At 57.3% G+C, this 22,959-nt stretch overlaps 1 protein-coding gene across 1 annotated transcript in view; it reads right to left on the bottom strand.

Annotated features, from left to right (window-relative positions):
• Positions 1-22,959, bottom strand: part of bcl9l (bcl9 like) — a 115,557-nt gene that overhangs the window by 20,375 nt on the left and 72,223 nt on the right. Inside the window, 2 exon segments of the mRNA XM_070894552.1 lie at positions 3,365-3,487; positions 11,620-11,999. Of these exon segments, the coding sequence (XP_070750653.1) occupies positions 3,365-3,487; positions 11,620-11,999 (503 nt within the window).

Genomic DNA, 22,959 nt, shown 5'->3' with positions numbered 1-22,959 from the left:
AGGGGCAGGGGGAGGGGGGAGAGAGGGGCAGGGGGGAGGGGGGGAGAGAGGGGCAGGGGGAGGGGGGAGAGAGGGGCAGGGGGAGGGGGGAGAGAGGGGCAGGGGGAGGGGGGAGAGAGGGGCAGGGGGAGGGGGGAGAGAGGGGCAGGGGGAGGGGGGAGAGAGGGGCAGGGGGAGGGGGGAGAGAGGGGCAGGGGGAGGGGGGAGAGAGGGGCAGGGGGCGGGGGGAGAGAGGGGCAGGGGGCGGGGGGAGAGAGGGGCAGGGGGCGGGGGGAGAGAGGGGCAGGGGGAGGGGGGAGAGAGGGGCAGGGGGAGTGGGAGAGAGGGGCAGGGGGAGGGGGGAGAGAGGGGCAGGGGGAGGGGGGAGAGAGGGGCAGGGGGAGGGGGGAGAGAGGGGCAGGGGGAGGGGGGAGAGAGGGGCAGGGGGAGGGGGGAGAGAGGGGCAGGGGGGAGGGGGGAGAGAGGGGGCAGGGGGAGGGGGGAGAGAGGGGCAGGGGGAGGGGGGAGAGAGGGGCAGGGGAGGGGGGAGAGAGGGGCAGGGGAGGGGGGGAGAGAGGGGCAGGGGGAGGGGGGAGAGAGGGGCAGGGGGAGGGGGGAGAGAGGGGCAGGGGAGGGGGGAGAGAGGGGCAGGGGGAGGGGGGAGAGAGGGGCAGGGGGAGGGGGGAGAGAGGGGCAGGGGGAGGGGGAGAGAGGGGCAGGGGGAGGGGGGAGAGAGGGGCAGGGGGAGGGGGGAGAGAGGGGCAGGGGGAGGGGGGAGAGAGGGGCAGGGGGAGGGGGGAGAGAGGGGCAGGGGGAGGGGGGAGAGAGGGGCAGGGGGAGGGGGGAGAGAGGGGCAGGGGGAGGGGGGAGAGAGGGGCAGGGGGAGGGGGGAGAGAGGGGCAGGGGGAGGGGGAGAGAGGGCAGGGGGAGGGGGGAGAGAGGGGCAGGGGGAGGGGGGAGAGAGGGGCAGGGGGAGGGGGGGAGAGAGGGGCAGGGGGAGGGGGGAGAGAGGGGCAGGGGGAGGGGGGAGATAGGGGCAGGGGAGATAGGGGCAGGGGAGATAGGGGCAGGGGGAGAGAGGAGCAGGGGGAGAGAGGGAGCAGGGGGAGGGGGAGAGAGGGGCAGGGGTAGAGGGGAGAGAGGGGCAGGGGGAGGGGGGAGAGAGGGGCAGGGGGAGGGGGGAGAGAGGGGCAGGGGGAGGGGGGAGAGAGGGGCAGGGGGAGGGGGGAGAGAGGGGCAGGGGGAGGGGGAAGAGAGGGGCAGGGGGAGGGGGAAGAGAGGGGCAGGGGGAGGGGGGAAGAGAGGAGCAGCGGGAGGGGGGAAGAGAGGGGCAGAGGGAGGGGGAAGAGAGGGGCAGGGGGCGAGTGTTAGTGAGTCCCTGGTGCTGGCAGTGAGCGGGCGGGCGGCCACCAGATGGCACTACACACTGCTAAATCCAAGCCTCAGTCCTTCCCCCACGCTGCACCCCAACAATTACCCCCAGACACTGGAACAGGGGGCATGGGGGCAGAGAACGTGATTGGGGGGGGGGGGGGGGGGGGGGGAATGAAGTTTGGATGAGCTGAAAGTTAAAGGTTTAAGGATTCAGATGAAGACGTAGCAAGCCATATATCCAAGTTTGCTGATGACACGGCGTTCACTCTCGGGTAGCGATAAACTATTTCTGTTGGTAGTGGGGGGGGGGGGAATGGGGGCGACAGAGTCCAGAAAAAGGGGGCACATTCTTAAAATTAGAGCCAGGCCGTTCAGGGTGATGTCAGGAAGCACTTCACACAGAGGGCCGTGGGAACCTGGAACTCCCTCCCTCCCTCCCTCCCGTCCCCCTCCCTCCTCCAAACAAGCCACTGAGGCTGAGGGTCAATTGAAAATTTCTAAAGTGAGATTGATGGATTTTTGTTGGAGAAAGGCATCAAGGAATATGGAGCAAGGCGGGTAAATAGAGTTAAGCTACAGATCAACTACAATCTAATTGAATGGCAGAGCAAGCTCGAGGGGCTGAATGGGCCTCCTCCCTGTTCCTGTGTAACAGGCTCGAGGGGCTGAATGGCCTCCTCCTGTTCCTGTGTAACAGGCTCGAGGGGCTGAATGGCCTCCTCCTGTTCCTGTGTAACAGGCTCGAGGGGCTGAATGGCCTCCTCCTGTTCCTGTGTAACAGGCTCGAGGGGCTGAATGGGCCTCCTCCTGTTACTGTGTAACAGGCTCGAGGGGCTGAATGGCCTCCTCCTGCTCCTGTGCAACAGGCTCGAGGGGCTGAATGGCCTCCTCCTGTTCCTGTGTAACAGGCTCGAGGGGCTGAATGGCCTCCTCCTGTTCCTGTGTAACAGGCTCGAGGGGCTGAATGGGCCTCCTCCTGTTCCTGTGTAACAGGCTCGAGGGGCTGAATGGGCCTCCTCCTGTTCCTGTGTAACAGGCTCGAGGGGCTGAATGGGCCTCCTCCTGTTCCTGTGTAACAGGCTCGAGGGGCTGAATGGGCCTCCTCCTTTTCCTATGGTAACAGGCTCGAGGGGCTGAATGGCCTCCTTCTGTTCCTATGGTAACAGGCTCGAGGGGCTGAATGGGCCTCCTCCTGTTCCTGTGTAACAGGCTCGAGGGGCTGAATGGGCCTCCTCCTGTTCCTGTGTAACATGCTCGAGGGGCTGAATGGCCTCCTTCTGTTCCTATGGTAACAGGCTCGAGGAGCTGAATGGCATCCTTCTGTTCCTATGGTAACAGGCTCGAGGGGCTGAACGGGCCTCCTCCTGTTCCTGTGTAACAGGCTCGAGGAGCTGAATGGGCCTCCTCCTGTTCCTATGGTAACAGGCTCGAGGGTCTGAATGGACCTCCTCCTGTTCCTGTGGAACAGGCTCGAGGGGCTGAATGGGCCTCCTCCTGTTCCTGTGTAACAGGCTCGATGGGCTGAATGGGCCTCCTCCTGTTCCTGTGTAACAGGCTCGAGGGGCTGAATGGGCCTCCTCCTGTTCCTGTGTAACAGGCTCGAGGGACTGAATGGGCCTCCTCCTGTTCCTGTGTAACAGGCTCGAGGGGCTGAATGGCCTCCTTCTGTTCCTATGGTAACAGGCTCGAGGGGCTGAATGGCCTCCTTCTGTTCCTATGGTAACGGGCTCGAGGGGCTGAATGGGCCTCCTCCTGTTCCTGTGTAACAGGCTCGAGGGGCTGAATGGCCTCCTTCTGTTCCTATGGTAACAGGCTCGAGGGGCTGAATGGCCTCCTTCTGTTCCTATGGTAACGGGCTCGAGGGGCTGAATGGACCTCCTCCTGTTCCTGTGTAATAAGGAAATTTAGAAACGAGGAGCAAGATTTTAGTGAATTGTTAGTTTGAACAATGGTTAAAAGCGACTGGTTTTCACAAGGCGTTTGCTGAAACGGTCCCTTCAGCCTCACTCACTGAGAGCAGCCACTCCGGATTTATCCTCGTCCTCACTGTCTGGGCCCGAGTACCACTCGTCTCCACTGTATGGCTGCTTCCGTTCCAGAACACAACGCCTCTTGCTCCGTGGGGCTCCGTCTACTGTCAGAGAAACACAAACAGCAACAATTAATCCCAGGCCAGGGAATGCCCGCCCCACAGGATCACCTTTCACACACAGAGAGAATCGATTCCCCGCCAGAGGCCAGCAGCTCAAGGTTTAAATACATCTTCACAGGAGCATCGTGCCCCTTCCTTCTCGATAACCATCAGCCCTGGGGATTAGCACTGGGTCCGTGCACCGTTATAGGACAGTACTGCACCCAGTGCTTTAAGATCACAAGCGTTCAGAGCAGGAGTTGGCCACAAGGCCCTCGAGCCTGCTCCACCAATGAGATCATGGCTGATCAATCTCAACTCCACCCTGCTGCCCGATCCCCATCTCCCTCGATTCCCCTCGTGTCCAATGATCTATCGCTCCCAGTCTTGAATACACTCAACGACTGAGCATCCACAGGCCCCATGGTGTGGAGAAATTCCTCCTCATCTCGGTCCTAAATGGCCGACCCCTTATCCTGAGACTGTGCCTCCTGGTTCTAGACACTCCAGCCCGGGGAAACATCCTCTCAGCATAGGCCCAACCAATCTATGCTCCACTCGAGCCTCCTCCTGTCTTTCCTCATCTAAATCTATCAGCATAACCCTCTATTCCCTTCTCCCTCATATGTTTGTCTAGCTTCCCCTTAAATGCATCGATACTATTCGCCTCAACCACTCCCTGTGGCAGCGAGTTCCTCCTCTGGGGAAAGAAGTTTCTCCTGAATTCCCTATTGGATTTCTTGGTGACCATCTTATATTGATGGCCTCTAGTTATGCTCTTCCCCACAAGTGGAAACATTCTCTCTGTATCCACTCTATCAAAAGCTTTCATCATTTTAAAGACCTCTATTAGGTCACCCCTCAGCCTTCTTTTTTCAAGAGAAAAAAGACCCAGCCTGTTCATCCTTTCCGGATATGTATACCCTCGCATTTCTGGTATCATCCTCGTAAATCTTCTCTGCACCCTCTCCAGTGTCTCTATATCCTTTTTATAATATGGAGACCAGAACTGTGCGCAGTACTCCAAGTGTGGTCTAATCCAGGTTCGATACAAGTTTAGCATAACTTCCCGACTTTTCAATTCTATCCCTCTGGAAATAAACCCTAGTTTTTGGTTTGCTTTTTACGACCTTGCTAACCTGTGTCACAACATTTAGTGATTTGTGTATTTGTATCCGAGATCCCTTTGTTCCTCTACCCCACCCAGACTCACACCCTCCCAGTAATAAGCGACCTCCCTATTCTTCCTCCCAAAGTGTAATATCTCACATTTATCTGTGTTGAACTTCATTTGCCAATTATATGCCCATTCTGCAAGTTTATTAATGTCCCCCTGTAATTTGTTGCAGTCCTTCTCAGTAGTTACCCTGCCAATCCCAGTAAGAATTTTGTGTGTTTCAATGAGAATGCGGATAACAGGGCAGTAAGATGGCGCTGTCTGGGGGTCGGTGGGACTGAGCTGTCTGGGGGTCGGGGGTCGGTGGGACTGAGCTGTCTGGGGGTCGGGGGTCGGTGGGACTGAGCTGTCTGGGGGTCAGGGGTCGGGGGTCGGTGGGACTGAGCTGTCTGGGGGTCGGGGGTCGGTGGGACTGAGCTGTCTGGGGGTCGGGGGGACTGAGCTGTCTGGGGGTCGGGGGGGGTGGGACGGAGCTGTCTGGGGGTCGGGGGGACTGAGCTGTCTGGGGGTCGGGGGTCGGTGAGACTGAGCTGTCTGGGGGTCGGGGGGGGTGGGACGGAGCTGTCTGGGGGTCGGGGGGGTGGGACGGAGCTGTCTGGGGGTCGGGGGGACTGAGCTGTCTGGGGGTCGGGGGTCGGTGGGACTGAGCTGTCTGGGGGTCGGGGGGTCGGAGGTCGTGGGACTGAGCTGTCTGGGGGTCGGTGGTCAGTGGGACTGAGCTGAATGGGGGTCGGGGGTAGGACTGAGCTGTCTGGGGGTTAGGGGTCGGGGGGGGGGGGGGGTGGGACTGAGCTGTGGGCTTCGTGGCTCGGGTCACTGGCTACACCAATTGTATAAACCTCGTTACATTGACGATGGTCCCAGCGGAGTGTAACTGAATTTGTCGCTGACACACTGACTGCTGAAGTTTAGGAAGCTCGGCCACCCGTCACAAAGCTGGGTGGACACCCATCGCAGGCCCACCCTGAACTGCTCCCTCTTCTTCCTTTACATGGCCCTTAAAACCAAGCTCCTGTCCCAATGTGTCTCTATGTGGCTCAGTGCAAATTGTGTCTGATTACATTATAGGCGCTCTATAAATGCAGGCGGTTGTTGGATACAATCGGTGTCTGTGCAGTGCTGGGCAAGGCCAATGGTCTGCTGTTAATCTTGAGCCCGACTTTATTCTGTTCTGGGCCGATCAATCATTTGGCGAGTTATGGCCAATCAGAGAAGAGTATTGGCAAAGGAGAGCGGCACGAATAAACACTCCCGCGGCCATTTCAATCGGGAGCCGGTCGCCCGTTGTTAACCCTTGCTGCCCCGTCAGTGAGTTAACAAAACCCCGGTGTCGTGGGGCCAATATCCATCCCTCAAATCAACATCACTAACAGATTATCTGGTCATTATCACATGGCCGTTTATAAGAACATAAGAATTAGGAGCAGGAGTCGGCCATTCGGCCCCTCGAGCCCGCTCCGCCATTCAATAAGATCATGGCTGATCTTCGACCTCAACTCCACTTTCCTGCCCGATCCCCATATCCCTTCATTCCCTAAATATCCAAAAATCTATTGATCCTCAGCCTTGAATATACTCAATGACTGAGCCTCCATAGCCCTCTGGGGCAGAGAATTCCAAAGATTCACCCCCCTCTGAGTGAAGAAATTCCTACTCATCTCAGTCCTAAATGGCCGACCCCTTATCCTGAGACTGTGACCCCTGGTTCCAGACTCCCCAGCCCGGGGGAAACACCCTCCCTGCATCTACCCTGTCAGGCCCTGTAAGAATTGTGTATGTTTCAATGAGATCACCTCTCATTCTTCTAATTTCTAGAGAATATCGGCCTAGTCTACTCAATCTCTCTTCATAGGACAATCTCCCCATCCCAGGAATCAGTCTGGTGAACCTTCGTTGCACTCCCTCAATGGCAAGTATATCCTTCCTTAGGTAAGGAGACCGACACTGTACACAGTACTCCAGGTGTGGTCTCACCAGGGCCCTATATAATTGCAGTAAGACGTCTTTATTGCTTATACTCAAATCCTCTTGTAATAAAGACCAACATACCATTTGCTTTCTTAATCACTTGCGGTACCTGAATGTTAACTTTCAGTGATTGGTGTACAAGGTCACCCAGGTCCCTCTGAACACCAACATTTCCCAATCTCTCACCAAAGTGGATAACTTCACATTTCTCCACATTATGGGGCCAAGTTTCGGCCTGAGTTGCTCCTGTTTTTTTGGAGCAACTGGTTTAGAATGGAGTATCTTAGAAATTGCAATTCTCGGCATTTAGTTTGTTCCAGTTCTAGTCAGTTAGAACAGTTTCAGTTTGGAACAGATTTTTTTTTCCAAAAGGGGGCGTGTCCGGCCACTTACGCCTGTTTTGAAAGTTTAGGCAGTGAAAACTTACTCCAAGCTAACTTAGAATGGAGTAAGTGTAGATTTTTGTACGCTCAGAAAAACCTTGTCGACACTTAGAAAATCAGGCGTAGGGAATGGGGGGGGGGGGGGTTTAAAGGGAAGTTTACAAACATTAAACACTTCAGTTTTACAAATAAAGAGCCATCATCAATAATAAATGATAAATACATCAATAAATCAATCAAAAAAAATTAATAAAAAATAAAATTAAAAAAATCAATAAATAAAACATTTTCTACTTACCGACTGCAGCATCGGGAGTCCTCCAACAGCGTGCTGGGACGCCCCCCACCCCCAGTGTGTCTCTATCAGTGCGTGTCTCTCTCACTCTCTGTCTGTCAGTGTCTATGTTTCTGACAGCGAGGGAAGGGGATGTGGGGGAGGGGGAGAAGGAGGAGGAGAAGGGGGGGAAGGAGGGGAGGGAGGAGGGGAGGGAGGAGGGGAGGGAGGAGGGGAGGGAGGAGGGGAGGGAGGAGGGGAGGGAGGAGGGGAGGGAGGAGGGGAGGGAGGAGGGGAGGGAGGAGGGGGGGAGGAAAGGAGAGAGGAGGGAGGGAGGGAAGGAGAGAGGGAGGGAGAGGAGGAGGGAAGAAGAGAGGAGGGAGGGAAGGAGGCTGAACGGCCAGGCCCAAGACTTCGGGCTGGATTTACAGATAGGTGGCATCGGGTCGCGGAAGTTGGGGAAGGGAGAGGCGGAGGTCCCCGGGGGGGGGGGGGGGATGGGGATGGGGGTGGAGAGCGGAGGTCGGGTCGCCGGGGAGGTGAGCCTTATCCACGCAGCCCCAGTGATGCCATTCGGCCAGGGCTCGGGGCTGCGTGCTTCGGGGCCCCTCCCACAGTTTTGGGTGCATGGAGCTACTGCACATGCGCGCCCACTGTAGCGCGCATGTGCAGAGGTCCCGGCACTGTTTTCAGCGCAGGGACCTGGCTCCGCCCCCCACAGCTCGTGCTGTGCCGTGCCCAGCTCCAGAGGGCCTGCAGGGAGCCGGAGAATAGGTGAGTTTTTTTTAGGCGCACTTTGTGACGCGAAAAACGGGCGTCCAGGTCCGGGCTGCGCCGTTTTAGGCGCGGCCCGAAACTTGGGCCCAAAATTCCATTTGCCATGTTCTTGCCCACTCACTTAGCCTATCTATATCCCCTTGAAGCCTCTTTGCATCTTCCTCACAACCTAAATTCCCACCTAGCTTTGTATCATCAGCAAACTTGGATATAATACATTTGGTCCCCTCATCCAAATCATTGATATAGATTGTGAATAGCTGGGGCCCAAACACCAATCCTTGCGGCACCCCACTAGTTACAGTCTGCCAACCCGAAAATGACCCGTTTATTCCTACTCTCTGTTTTCTGTCCGTTAACCAACCCTCAATCCAGGCTCGTATATTACCCCCAATCCCATGAGCCCTAATTTTGTTCAATAACATCTTGTGTGGCACCTGATCGAATGCCTTCTGAAGATCTAAATACAACACACCCACTGGTTCTCCCTTATCTATTCTACTAGTTACAACCTCAAAAAACTCTATGGGATCTTGCTGTTCGTAAATTATGGCTGCGTTGCCGACCTTACAACAGAGGCTACAAATTGGCTTTGGGATGCCTTCAGGTCATGAAAGGCGCAGCATAAATGCAAGTCATTTTCACATGTGAGCCCTGGCTATTCGACTGCAGGAAGCCTCGCCGCTGAGTTCGATGCTGTTCTTGAGCAGGAACCCCGGCAAACGGCAGCACCTCCCACGGGGCAGCATTCACCACCTTCTGTATAATGTGTGCGCCAAACTGCGGAGCTCCTTCCCACACCACCACTTCAGGAATCTCCATAAACTCTTCACAACAAAACCCAGGAGTGAGGAGGCTGAGCGATCGTTGGACGGGGCGAGTCTGAGGCGATGCCAATGCTCCAGGTTCATTCCATTTCGCCGTTTATCTCTACGATTCATTTCTCCGATTATCTGAGTAGATGCTGAGGGAGGGTCACTGATTAAAACACAATTTACAAGAAAGGATCTGTGAGCGGCTCGGGAGAATGAGTGCTGGTTCCTCGAGGGAGTGGGGTGAAGGCGAGGGGGGGAGGGGAGAGGGCAAGGGGGGTCGAGGGCGAGGTGGGTGTGATGAGGTGAGCAAGTGGGCAGCTGAGAAAGAAAGACTTGCATTTCTATAGCGCCTTTTACGACGTCCCAAACGCTTTACAACGAAGCACTTTTTGAGATGTATCGCTGTTGTAATGTAGCGGACATGCAGCCATTGTGTGTGCAGCAAGCTCCCTCAAACAGCAATGAGATAAATGCCCAAATAATCAGGTTGGGGGACAAATATTGGCCCCAGGACACTGGGGAGAACTCCTCTTAATCTTCTTGATATGTTAAGATTGGAAGGACATGGAGCCGTTTCTGGATTACTGCACAGGGAGTGGGAGGCTCCGGGAATATTGGCACAGTTCCCACTGTGTTTAGCGGGCGTGTTGGTGTTAATGGGAGTTTCCAGCTTTATACGCGGTGGCCACGCAAATCCAAACAGCGAAGTAACCGAGAAACAGGCGAACTCAATTCACCAACTGCCTGTCCTACTTGTTCACAGTTACAGCCACAATCTCACCACGAAGGTGATCGCACTTTCCCAGGTGTGAACAGCTGATTGAAATGGCTTCAAAACCAACTGTATCAGAAATCAGCAGAGCCGTTTAAAAGGGCACGGACATGGGGAGCCCTTCTGGGGCCGCCTGAAATACTTGGCGCTTAATACATCATAAATAGGGCCTTTGTAATTGGTGCTGGCAAAGTGCCCCCTCCCTCAACTTCAGCTCATCCAGCTGCCCCGTGTCCTAACTCACACCGAGTCCCGCTCACCCATTACTCCGAGCCCCGTGTCCTAACTCGCACAGAGTCTCGCTCACCCATTACTCCGAGCCCCGTGTCCTAACTCGCACCGAGTCCCGCTCACCCATCACCCCCCTGTGCTCACTGCCCCGTGTCCTAACTCGCACCGAGTCCTGCTCACCTATCACCCCCTGTGCTCGCTGCCCCGTGTCCTAACTCGCACCGAGTCCCGCTCACCCATCACCCCCTGTGCTCGCTGCCCCGTGTCCTAACTCGCACCGAGTCCCGCTCATCCATCACCCTGTGCCCCGTGTCCTAACTCGCACAGAGTCCCGCTCACCCATTACTCCGAGCCCCGTGTCCTAACTTGCACCGAGTCCCGCTCACCCATTAGTCCGAGCCCCGTGTCCTAACTCGCACCGAATCCCGCTCACCCATCACCCCCTGTGCCCCGTGTCCTAACTCGCACCGAGTCCCGCTCACCCATCACCCCCTGTGCCCCGTGTCCTAACTCGCACCGAGTCCCGCTCACCCATCACCCCCTGTGCCCCGTGTCCTAACTCGCACCGAGTCCCGCTCACCTATCACCCCCCTGTACCCCGTGTCCTAACTCACACCGAGTCCTGCTCACCCATCACCCCCTGTGCTCACTGAACCGTGTCCTAACTCACACCGAGTCCTGCTCACCTATCACCCCGCTGTGCTCACTGAACCGTGTCCTAACTCGCACCGAGTCCCGCTCACCCATCACCCCATGTGCTCACTGCCCCGTGTCCTAACTCGCATCAAGTCCCGCTCACCCATCACCCCCTGTGCTCGCTGACCTACATTGGCTCCCGGTCCAGCAACATCCCGATTAAAAAATTCCCATCCTCCTGTTGAAATCCCCCTGTGGCCTCCTCACTCCTCCCTATCTCTGTAACCTCCTCCTGCCCGGCAACCCTCCAAGGTCCCTGTGCTCCTCCAGTTTTGGCCTCTTGCGTAGCCTCAATTTCCACCATCGGTGGCCGTGCCTTCAGCTGCCTGGGCCGAGCTCTGGAACTCCCTCCCTAAACCTCTCCGCCTCTCTGCCTGCACGTGGAGACATCTTCTCTACGTCTACCCAATCAAACCATAATTTCAAAGGCCTCTATCAGCTCACCCCTCAGCCTGTTCAGTCTTTCGAACTCTCGTTAAATCCCAGAGTTCAGTGGAATTCCAGATCTGTATCCTGAACTCAACTTCTGCTCCAATGTCAACAACAACTTGCATTTATATAGCGCCTTTAACATAGTGAAATGTCCCAAGGCGCTTCACAGGAGCGTGATCACAGTTGCAGGTTTGGGAGGTGCTGTCGAAGAAGCCTTATCTTCTGCAGTGAGTGTCTCAACCCCTGACTCCCCAAAGCCTTCCCACCATCTACAAGGCACATGTCAGGAGTGTGGGAACACTCTCCACTTGCCTGGATGAGCGCAGCTCCAACAACACAAGAAGCTCGACACCATCCAGGACAAAGCAGGCTGTTTGATTGGCTCCCCACCCACCACCTTCAACACTCACTCCCTCCACCACCGGCGCACCGTGGCTGCAGTGTGTACACCATATACCCAAAGGCGGGTATATGGAGTTAGGTCACGGAGCAGCCATGATCTGATTGAATGGCGGAGCAGGCTCGAGGGGCCTGCTGTTCCTATCTTCCGGAGCTTTGGAGCTCGGCGCCCAATTCTCTCTGCCCCGTCACCGCTCCAGCACGAACCCACCTTTGGATTCGGTGTCGATGACCGGCGTATTGGCTTCCCGCTGGTCCCCCGAGTCCACCGAGATGCTCCTCTCCCGTTTCACCTTCCCCTTCAGCGCTCCCAGGTTCGATACCGAGTTCTGGCCGGATTTCATCCCAGAGTTCCCCGGGGAAATCTGACTGGACTTTCCGCTGTGACCGCCCGTCCCCGCGGACTTTGACCCCAGGCCGCAGGGCGTTCCCTGGCTCGCATTTGGGGGCGGGGCACTGCTGTTGACTGGCTTGCTGTGATTGGTCAGTTTACTGTCCGGGTGCATTTGATTGGCTGCGGGTTTCGGCGAGGGGACGGGCGGGATCCGGATTTCCGTCTCGTGTTTTATTTTCAAACTGTTTTCAGAAAACCTGCAACGGTTAAAAGAAATAGAAGCAAAGTGAGTTTGTAATTACACACCACACAGTTCCCGCGGGTTGCTGCCGGTAGTAATCGCATGGCGAGCGCAATGTTCCCTGCGAGCTCCGTGCCACCTCTCCCGGCCTGTGTATCAACGCGCGGCCCTGTTAAATTTCTGCGCACGTGCGGTACTGCCAACGGTGAGCGGTTTGCGCGGGACCATGCCCATTGCCGCGTGCTCACAGCGAGGTCAGCCACGCATCATTGACAAATCGCAGCTTTACAAAATATCAGAGCGCGGAGCAAGTTGACGGGCTGGGCTCGGTCAATTGTAAACACGGGTCAGAGGAACAGCAGGAGGCCATTCTGCCCCTCGAGCCTGTTCCACCATTCAATCAGATCATGGTTGTTCCGTACCCTAACTCCATCCACCGCCCTGGCTCCATGTCACTCAACATCCTTGGCCAGCAAAAATCGAACAATCTCACATTTAAAATTATTAACTGAGCTGTCATCTACTGATTTTTGTGGGAGAAATTTCCACCCTTTGTGGGAAGCAGTGTTTCCCAACCTTTAGCCTGGCTCGGATTCCCAGGCTATGTTCTCTTGTTCTAGACGTCCCCATCAGAAAGTTTCTCTCCATTTACCCTCTCAAAATCCTAAAAAAATCAAATCAGCTTGTAACCATCTATATTCCAGAGAATACAAGCCTACTTTGTGTAATATAAGATGGTCACCGAGAAATCCAATGGGGAATTCAGGAGAAACCTCTTTCCCCAGAGAGCGGTGAGAATGTGGAGCTCGCTGCCACAGGGAGGGGTTGAGGTGAATAGTATCGATGCATTTAAGGGGAGGCTGGACAAATATCTGAGGGAGTAGGGAATAGAGGGTTATGCTGACAGAGTTAGATGAGGAAAGACAGGAGGAGGCTCGAGTGGAGCATAAACGGCAGCATGGACTGGTTGGGCCGAATGGTCTGTTTCTGTATCGTATATCCTGGGTAATCTCTCTTTGCTGGGCGGGGGACAACACTTCCTGGTTGGGAGGGGTTGTGGGGGGGGGGGGGGGGAAGAGGCGGTCTAGGGTGAGCAGGCCCCACTTACTAAGAATAAGGTGTATGGGAGCACATAACCCAGGGAGGGAAAGTTCTCTGGCAGAGAGGGGCCGTCCCCTCACCCACCCCCCACACAGAGTGAGGGCTGGGGTAATCTCGGGGCTCCTTGTCGCTCTCCCTCACCTCTGGCATGCTGGGTAACGGGCTCCGAAGGGGTGGGTGGGAGACAGACAGAGCCCTCTCCCGACGTAACTGACCCAAAACAAGAGTATCACTAGGACAGGCTTACTTATAGTTAACAGCTAGTAATGCACAGCTGGATCAATATTGAGGGAGCGGGAGGGGGAGGGCGAGCGGGCGGGGGAGTGAGGGTGAGGGAGTGGGAGTGAGGGTGCAGGAGCGAGGGTGGTCAACACACACACACTCAGAGTGCGTGCGCACACACTCACTCACACGGTCAGGGGACTATCACAGATGGTCAATCCACACACACACTCTCACTCGTTCCACTAGCGACGACTCCTGGCTCCAGGGAGACTGCAGTTCCAGATTATTAGTTGTGAACATCCAACTTTACACACACTCGGTGACCTGGGACAGTCAGCACTTTGTGGACGGAATCTGAACACAATCCTTCAGCCTCCAAGTCTCACCAAACAAACTATATTCAATAAACATTAATAGCTTGAAAATTGGCAGCAAGTGCCCAAGAGCTGTCTGAACAAAAAAAACACTCCACATTTTTAAAATATCATAAACAGGGATCACTCCCACAGCCTCGTCCCTTTTGTTACATGAATCAAGACAAGGTGTACTCACCCACAAGCCCTGCACTACACCAGCTAACAACACACTCGCAATGTCTCCAGCCCTTCCAACAGGTGTTTGCCGACACACATTGGGTGGGCAATATGACTCTGATCGCTCACACTCACAACGGCCTCATTCTTCTCCTCTTCGCATTGAGAGAGTGGGGCAGCTATCCTCGCACCTACACAGCTTCCTCCCTCAACTTCGCTCACTTCAAACGAAAGCATGACTCATGGCTGGAACCACAGCCTGTCGCTACACGATTTATATGTGTGGAATTCAGTCACTCAGATCACAGCTCTAATCTCAGGCATAAACAAAGGACCTCGCTCGCTTTCCAACTCTCTCTCTTTCCCTCCCTTGGCTCGCTCTCTCCCTCCGCTCTGCTCGCTCTCTCTCTCTCCCTTGGCTCTCTCTCTATCTCTATCTCTATCTCCCTCTCCCCCTCTCCCCCCTGCTCTCTCTCTCTCTCTCTCTCTCTCTCCCTCCCCTCGCGCTCTCTCTCCCTCTCTCTCTCCCCCTTTGCTCGCTCTCGCTCTTCCTCACTCTCCCTGCGCTCGCTCTCTCTCTCTCCCTGCGCTCGCTCTCTCTCTCTCTCCCTGCGCTCGCTCTCTCTCTCTCCCTGCGCTCGCTCTCTCTCTCTCTCCCTGCGCTCGCTCTCTCTCTCTCTCCCTGCGCTCGCTCTCTCTCTCTCTCCCTGCGCTCGCTCTCTCTCTCTCTCCCTGCGCTCGCTCTCTCTCTCTCTCCCTGCGCTCGCTCTCTCTCTCTCTCTCTCTCTCTCCCTGCGCTCGCTCTCTCTCTCTCTCTCTCCCTGCGCTCGCTCTCTCTCTCTCTCTCTCTCTCTCCCTGCGCTCGCTCTCTCTCTCCCTGCGCTCGCTCTCTCTCTCTCTCCCTGCGCTCGCTCTCTCTCTCTCCCCCTGCGCTCGCTCTCTCTCTCTCCCCCTGCGCTCGCTCTCTCTCTCTCTCCCTGCGCTCGCTCTCTCTCTCTCTCCCTGCGCTCGCTCTCTCTCTCTCTCCCTGCGCTCGCTCTCTCTCTCTCTCCCTGCGCTCGCTCTCTCTCTCTCTCCCTGCGCTCGCTCTCTCTCTCTCTCTCTCCCTGCGCTCGCTCTCTCTCTCTCTCTCCCTGCGCTCGCTCTCTCTCTCTCTCTCTCCCTGCGCTCGCTCTCTCTCTCTCTCTCCCTGCGCTCGCTCTCTCTCTCTCTCCCTGCGCTCGCGCTCTCTCTCTCCCTGCGCTCGCTCTCTCTCTCTCTCTCCCTGCGCTCGCTCTCTCTCTCTCTCTCTCTCTCTCCCTGCGCTCGCTCTCTCTCTCTCTCTCTCTCTCCCTGCGCTCGCTCTCTCTCTCTCTCTCTCTCTCCCTGCGCTCGCTCTCTCTCTCTCTCTCTCTCTCTGCGCTCGCTCTCTCTCTCTCTCTCTCTGCGCTCGCTCTCTCTCTCTCTCCCTGCGCTCGCTCTCTCTCTCTCTCCCTGCGCTCGCTCTCTCTCTCTCCCTGCGCTCGCTCTCTCTCTCTCCCTGCGCTCGCTCTCTCTCTCTCCCTGCGCTCGCTCTCTCTCTCTCCCTGCGCTCGCTCTCTCTCTCTCCCTGCGCTCGCTCTCTCTCTCTCCCTGCGCTCGCTCTCTCTCTCTCCCTGCGCTCGCTCTCTCTCTCTCCCTGCGCTCGCTCTCTCTCTCTCCCTGCGCTCGCTCTCTCTCTCTCCCTGCGCTCGCTCTCTCTCTCTCCCTGCGCTCGCTCTCTCTCTCTCCCTGCGCTCGCTCTCTCTCTCTCCCTGCGCTCGCTCTCTCTCTCTCCCTGCGCTCGCTCTCTCTCTCTCCCTGCGCTCGCTCTCTCTCTCTCCCTGCGCTCGCTCTCTCTCTCTCCCTGCGCTCGCTCTCTCTCTCTCCCTGCGCTCGCTCTCTCTCTCTCCCTGCGCTCGCTCTCTCTCTCTCCCTGCGCTCGCTCTCTCTCTCTCTGCGCTCGCTCTCTCTCTCTCCCTGCGCTCGCTCTCTCTCTCTCCCTGCGCTCGCTCTCTCTCTCTCCCTGCGCTCGCTCTCTCTCTCTCCCTGCGCTCGCTCTCTCTCTCTCCCTGCGCTCGCTCTCTCTCTCTCCCTGCGCTCGCTCTCTCTCTCTGCCTGCGCTCGCTCGCTCTCTCTCCCTGCGCTCGCTCGCTCTCTCTCCCTGCGCTCGCTCGCTCTCTCTCCCTGCGCTCGCTCGCTCTCTCTCCCTGCGCTCGCTCGCTCTCTCTCCCTGCGCTCGCTCGCTCTCTCTCCCTGCGCTCGCTCGCTCTCTCTCCCTGCGCTCGCTCGCTCTCTCTCCCTGCGCTCGCTCTCTCTCTCTCCCTGCGCTCGCTCTCTCTCTCTCCCTGCGCTCGCTCTCTCTCTCTCCCTGCGCTCGCTCTCTCTCTCCCCCTGCGCTCGCTCTCTCTCTCCCCCTGCGCTCGCTCTCTCTCTCTCTCCCTGCGCTCTCTCTCTCTCTCTCTCTCTCCCTGCGCTCTCTCTCTCTCTCTCTCCCTGCGCTCGCTCTCTCTCTCTCTCTCTCCCTGCGCTCGCTCTCTCTCTCTCTCTCCCTGCGCTCGCTCTCTCTCTCTCTCTCCCTGCGCTCGCTCTCTCTCTCTCCCTGCGCTCGCTCTCTCTCTCTCCCTGCGCTCGCTCTCTCTCTCTCCCTGCGCTCGCTCTCTCTCTCTCCCTGCGCTCGCTCTCTCTCTCTCCCTGCGCTCGCTCTCTCTCTCTCTCCCTGCGCTCGCTCTCTCTCTCTCTCTCCCTGCGCTCGCTCTCTCTCTCTCCCTGCGCTCACTCTCTCTCTCTCCCTGCGCTCACTCTCTCTCTCTCTCCCTGCGCTCGCTCTCTCTCCCTGCGCTCGCTCCCTTTCCCTCTCCCTGCGCTCGCTCGCTCTCTCTCTCTCTCCCTGCGCTCGCTCGCTCTCTCTCTCTCTCTCTCTCTCCTTTTCCCTCTCCCTGCGCTCGCTCTCTCTCTCTCCCTGCGCTCGCTCTCTCTCTCTCTCGCCCTTTCCCTCTCCCTGCGCTCTCTCTCTCTCTCTCTCTCTCTCCCTGCGCTCGCTCTCTCTCTCTCGCCCTTTCCCTCTCCCTGCGCTCGCTCTCTCTCTCTCTCTCTCTCTCTCCCTGCGCTCGCTCTCTCTCTCTCTCCCCCTTTCCCTCTCCCTGCGCTCGCTCTCTCGCTCTCTCCCTGCGCTCTCTCTCTCGCTCCCTCTCCCTCTCCCTCTCTGACTTGCCACATTTGCCACCAGTTACCTGTGACACACACTCCGCCAAGCAGAAAGCGGTTCTTTGAACACGGCCTAAACATGTCATAACTGAACCCCCCCCACCCCTCCAAAACACAAACCAAACAAACGGGAAAGTCATCTCAGAACGGATCGGTGTCACCGGCACACGGGGAAATGGCTGCCTGTAAACCCCTTGCCACAGAGTTCACAAACCGTACGGCACAAACCTGAGACTGTAGGAGGCCCGGCGAAGTGGGACCTCGCTCCAACCGGCCGGTGACATTGGCAAACATTAAAGGCGGCCGGCACCAGATCACCACTCCTCAAAACACAAGTGGCGGGCTTTCAATTACAGACTCCGATCATCAATGGGTGCGAGACAGTAACTCCCCTTCGATCAGCGAGGTGCCCACGGCCCCTCAGGCACTTTGTTTAGGATAATTGACAGAGTGTCTGCCCTGGCTCAGTGGGCATCACCCTTGCCTTTAAATCAGAAAGTTGTGGTTGAATTTGAAACGAGAGTACTAGAATTTAGGCTGACACTCCAGTGCAGTACTGAGGGAGCGCCGCACTGTCGGAGGGGCAGTACTGAGGGAGCGCCGCACCGTCGGAGGGGCAGTACTGAGGGAGCGCCGCACTGTCGGAGGGGCAGTACTGAGGGAGTACTGCACTGTCGGAGGGGCAGTACTGAGGGAGCGCCGCACCGTCGGAGGGGCAGTACTGAGGGAGCGCCGCACCGTCGGAGGGGCAGTACTGAGGGAGTGCTGCACTGTCGGAGGGGCAGTACTGAGGGAGTGTCGCACTGTCGGAGGGGCAGTACTGAGGGAGTGCTGCACTGTCGGAGGGGCAGTACTGAGGGAGCGCCGCACCGTCGGAGGGGCAGTACTGAGGGAGCGCCGCACCGTCGGAGGGGCAGTACTGAGGGAGCGCCGCACCGTCGGAGGGGCAGTACTGAGGGAGCGCCGCACCGTCGGAGGGGCAGTACTGAGGGAGTGCCGCACTGTCGGAGGGGCAGTACTGAGGGAGCGCCGCACCGTCGGAGGGGCAGTACTGAGGGAGCGCCGCACCGTCGGAGGGGCAGTACTGAGGGAGCGCCGCACTGTCGGAGGGGCAGTACTGAGGGAGCGCCGCACCGTCGGAGGGGCAGTACTGAGGGAGCGCCGCACTGTCGGAGGGGCAGTACTGAGGGAGCGCCGCACTGTCGGAGGGGCAGTACTGAGGGAGTGCTGCACTGTCGGAGGGGCAGTACTGAGGGAGCGCCGCACTGTCGGAGGGGCAGTACTGAGGGAGCGCCGCACTGTTGGAGGGGCAGTACTGAGGGAGTACTGCACTGTCGGAGGGGCAGTACTGAGGGAGCGCTGCACTGTCAGAGGGGCAGTACTGAGGGAACGGCGCACTGTCGGAGGGGCAGTGCTGAGGGAGCGCCGCACTGTCGGAGTTGCCGTCTTTCGGATGAGACGTTAAACTGAGGCCCTGTCTGCTCTCTCAGGTGAATGTGAAAGATCCCACTGCACTATTTCGAAGAAGAGCAGGGGAGTTATCCCCGGTGTCCTGGGGCCAATATTTATCCCTTAATCAACATCACTAAAACAGATTATCTGGTCATTATCAGATTGCTGTTTGTGGGAGCTTGCTGTGCACAAATTGGCTGCCACGTTTCCCAGATTACAGCAGTGACTACACTCCAACAGTACTTCATTGGCTGCAACGCCCTTTAGGACTTCGAGGTTGTGTAAGGTACTAAATATTTGCAAGGTTTGTTTCTTATAATAAAATTAACTGCCACAGAAAATGTACTGGCGAGGGGCCGGGGCCAGAGGGGAGAGGCCGGGGCCGGAGGGGCTGGGGGCGGAGGGGGCGGGGCTGGGGCCGCAGGCGGAGGGGCCGGGGGGGGCCGGAGCCGGAGGGGCCCAGGGGTGAAGGGGCCGGAGGGGAGGGGCCGGGTAGGGGCGGAGGGGCTGAAGGGGAGGGGCCGGGGGCGGAGGGGAGGGGCCGGGGGCGGAGGGGAGGGGCCGGGGCCGGGGCCGGAGGGGCCGGGGGTGAAGGGGAGGGGCCAGGGGCAGAGGGGAGGGGCCGGGGGCGGAGGGGAGGGGCTGGGGGCGGAGGGGCCGGAGCCGGAGGGGCTGGGGGTGAAGGGGCCGGAGGGGAGGGGCTGGAGGAGGGTAGGGGCGGAGGGGGAGGGTAGGGGCGGAGGGGCCGGGGGCGGAGGGGAGGGGCCGGGGGCGGAGGGGCTGGGGAAGTGTAATCTGTGGGTAGAACAGGAGCTGTCGTGTAATGGCCCAGTCTCCCCAGCCTGACGGCCTGCAGCATCCACCAGGCACGGGGCCTCCCTCGCTCAGGTTTACGCATTAAGCTCAGCCTCCCCCCACCCCACCCAGCGGTGCCCAGAATACACACTGAGTGTGATGGTCGTGAGCACAGGAGAATTCCCCCGCCCGTTCGTTCGCTCACAGGCACCGCTGAGTCAGGGGGCAACTTGATTCACAGGAACCTGCAGACTGCGGGGAAAGCCCCCCCCCACACATAGTCTTTCCAGTAATGCTCGTCAAGCCTCCCCCAGTGCACACAGTGGCAGTGAGTTAGAGCACAGACAGCACTCAGACCTCACAATCACATAAATACTGTGGCCACAAGAGCGGGTCAGAGGCTGGGTATTCTGTGGCAAGTGTCTCACCTCCTGACTCCCCAAAGCCTTTCCACCATCTACAAGGCACAAGTCAGGAGTGTGATGGAACACTCTCCACTTGCCTGGATGAGTGCAGCTCCAACAACACTCGAGAAGCTCGACACCATCCAGGACAAAGCAGCCGCTTGATTGGCTCCCCATCCACCACCTTCAACACTCACTCCCTCCACCACCGGCGCACCGTGGCTGCAGTGTGTACCATCTACAAGATGCACTGCAGCAACTCGCCAAGGCTTCTTCGGCAGCACCTCCCAAATCCGCGACCTCTACCACCTAGAGGGACAAGGGCAGCAGGCGCATGGGAACACCACCACCTCCACGTTCCCCTCCCAGTCACACACCATCCTGACTTGGAAATATATCGGCCGTTCCTTCATCGTCGCTGGGTCACAATCCTGGAACTCCCTCCCTAACAGCACTGTGGGAGCACCTTCACCACACGGACTGCAGCGGTTCAAGAAGGCGGCTCACCACCACCTTCTCAAGGGGCAATTAGGGATGGGCAATAAATGCCGGCCTTGCCAGCGACACTCACATCCCAGGAACTAATTTTTTTTTTAAAGTCAGATGGCACTAACACGGGAGGCAGGGAGGAACTGTTTTCACACAAAGGATAATCGAAGGGAAGGTCACAGGTCATTGCTCTGGCAATGTAAATTGGGCCAAGGGGCAATTAGAGAGAAGGATTGAAGGACATGGGAAAAGTTGGGACTGATGGATCAAAATCCAATGGGCAAGTAGGAGTCAATATTTATTCCTAACTAAATACTCAAATGTGATTGTAACATACCACACAGCGATACGAACCACAAGGCAGACACTTACTGACCTGTCTGTACTGATAGAGCTTTTGAGATTTTCAGCTTTCGAATAGTGTCTGTGCTGCGGCAGCTCAAGAACTAACTTGGGCACAGTCCTCTGGGTCGGGGGGGGCAGGGAGGGTTTAAAACAAGTAACAAGGGGGTTCTATCCATAACACAGAGTCAGTGTGTGTGGGACCTGTACCCCAGTGAGAGTCAGTGTGTGTGGGACTGTACCCCAGTGAGAGTCAGTGTGTGTGGGACTGTACCCCAGTGAGAGTCAGTGTGTGTGGGACTGTACCCCAGTGAGAGTCAGTGTGTGTGGGACTGTACACCAGTGAGAGTCAGTGTGTGTGGGACCCGTACCCCAGTGAGAGTCAGTGTGTGTGGGACTGTACCCCAGTGAGAGTCAGTGTGTGTGGGACTGTACACCAGTGAGAGTCAGTGTGTGTGGGACCCATACCCCAGTGAGAGTCAGTGTGTGTGGGACTGTACCCCAGTGAGGGTCAGTGTGTGTGGGACTGTACCCCAGTGAGAGTCAGTGTGTGTGGGACTGTACCCCAGTGAGAGTCAGTGTGTGTGGGACTGTACCCCAGTGAGAGTCAGTGTGTGTGGGACTGTACCCCAGTGAGAGTCAGTGTGTGTGGGACTGTACACCAGTGAGAGTCAGTGTGTGTGGGACCCGTACCCCAGTGAGAGTCAGTGTGTGTGGGACTGTACCCCAGTGAGAGTCAGTGTGTGTGGGACTGTACACCAGTGAGAGTCAGTGTGTGTGGGACCCATACCCCAGTGAGAGTCAGTGTGTGTGGGACTGTACCCCAGTGAGGGTCAGTGTGTGTGGGACCCGTACCCCAGTGAGGGTCAGTGTGTGTGGGACCTGTACCCCAGTGAGAGTCAGTGTGTGTGGGACTGTACACCAGTGAGAGTCAGTGCGTGTGGGACTGTACCCCAGTGAGAGTCAGTGTGTGTGGGACCCGTACCCCAGTGAGAGTCAGTGTGTGTGGGACCCGTACCCCAGTGAGAGTCAGTGTGTGTGGGACTGTACCCCAGTGAGAGTCAGTGTGTGTGGGACTGTACCCCAGTGAGAGTCAGTGTGTGTTGGACTGTACACCAGTGAGAGTCAGTGTGTGTGGGACTGTACCCCAGTGAGAGTCAGTGTGTGTGGAACTGTACCCCAGTGAGAGTCAGTGTGTGTGGGACTGTACCCCAGTGAGAGTCAGTGTGTGTGGGACTGTACCCCAGTGAGAGTCAGTGTGTGTGGGACTGTACCCCAGTGAGAGTCAGTGTGTGTGGGACCCGTACCCCAGTGAGAGTCAGTGTGTGTGGGACTGTACCCCAGTGAGAGTCAGTGTGTGTGGGACCCGTACCCCAGTGAGAGTCAGTGTGTGTGGGACTGTACCCCGGTGAGAGTCAGTGTGTGTGGGACCCGTACCCCAGTGAGAGTCAGTGTGTGTGGGATCTGTACCCCAGTGAGAGTCGGTGTGTGGGACTGTACCCCAGTGAGAGTCAGTGTGTGTGGGACCCGTACCCCAGTGAGAGTCAGTGTGTGTGGGACTGTACCCCAGTGAGAGTCAGTGTGTGTGGGACCTGTACCCCAGTGAGAGTAAGTGTGTGTGGGACCCGTACCCCAGTGAGAGTCAGTGTGTGTGGGACCTGTACCCCAGTGAGAGTCAGTGTGTGTGGGACCTGTACCCCAGTGAGAGTAAGTGTGTGTGAGACTGTACCCCAGTGAGAGTCAGTGTGTGTGGGACCTGTACCCCAGTGAGAGTAAGTGTGTGTGGGACTGTACCCCAGTGAGAGTCAGTGTGTGTGGGACCCGTACCCCAGTGAGAGTAAGTGTGTGTGGGACTGTACCCCAGTACAGCGGGACCTGGGGGTACGGTGCATGAAACACAAGAGGTTAGTCTGCAGGTACAGCAAGTGATCAGGAAGGCCAATGGTATCTTGGCCTTTATTGCAAAGGGGATGGAGTATAAAAGCAGGGAAGTCTTACTACAGCTATATAAGGTATTGGTGAGGCCACACCTGGAGTACTGCGTGCAGTTTTGGTTTCCATATTTACGAAAGGATATACTTGCTTTGGAGGCAGTTCAGAGAAGGTTCACTCGGTTGATTCTGGAGATGAGGGGATTGACTTATGAGGAAAGGTTGAGTTGGTTGGGCCTCTACTCATTGGAGTTCAGAAGAATGAGAGGTGATCTTATCGAAACGTATAAGATTATGAGGGGACTTCACAAGGTGGATGCAGAGAGGATGTTTCCACTGATGGGGGAGACTAGAACTAGAGGGCATGATCTTAGAATAAGGGACCGCCCATTTAAAACTGAGATGAGGTGAAATTTCTTCTCAGAGGGTTGTAAATCTGTGGAATTCGCTGCCTCAGAGAGCTGTGGAAGCCGGGACATTGAATAAATTTAAGACAGAAA

Source organism: Pristiophorus japonicus, chromosome 11 (genome assembly GCF_044704955.1).
Source record: "Pristiophorus japonicus isolate sPriJap1 chromosome 11, sPriJap1.hap1, whole genome shotgun sequence".
NCBI classification, from domain to species: Eukaryota; Metazoa; Chordata; class Chondrichthyes; family Pristiophoridae; genus Pristiophorus; species Pristiophorus japonicus.
Note: the sequence above shows the minus strand (reverse complement) of the source record. Positions and strands in the feature narration are given on the sequence as shown.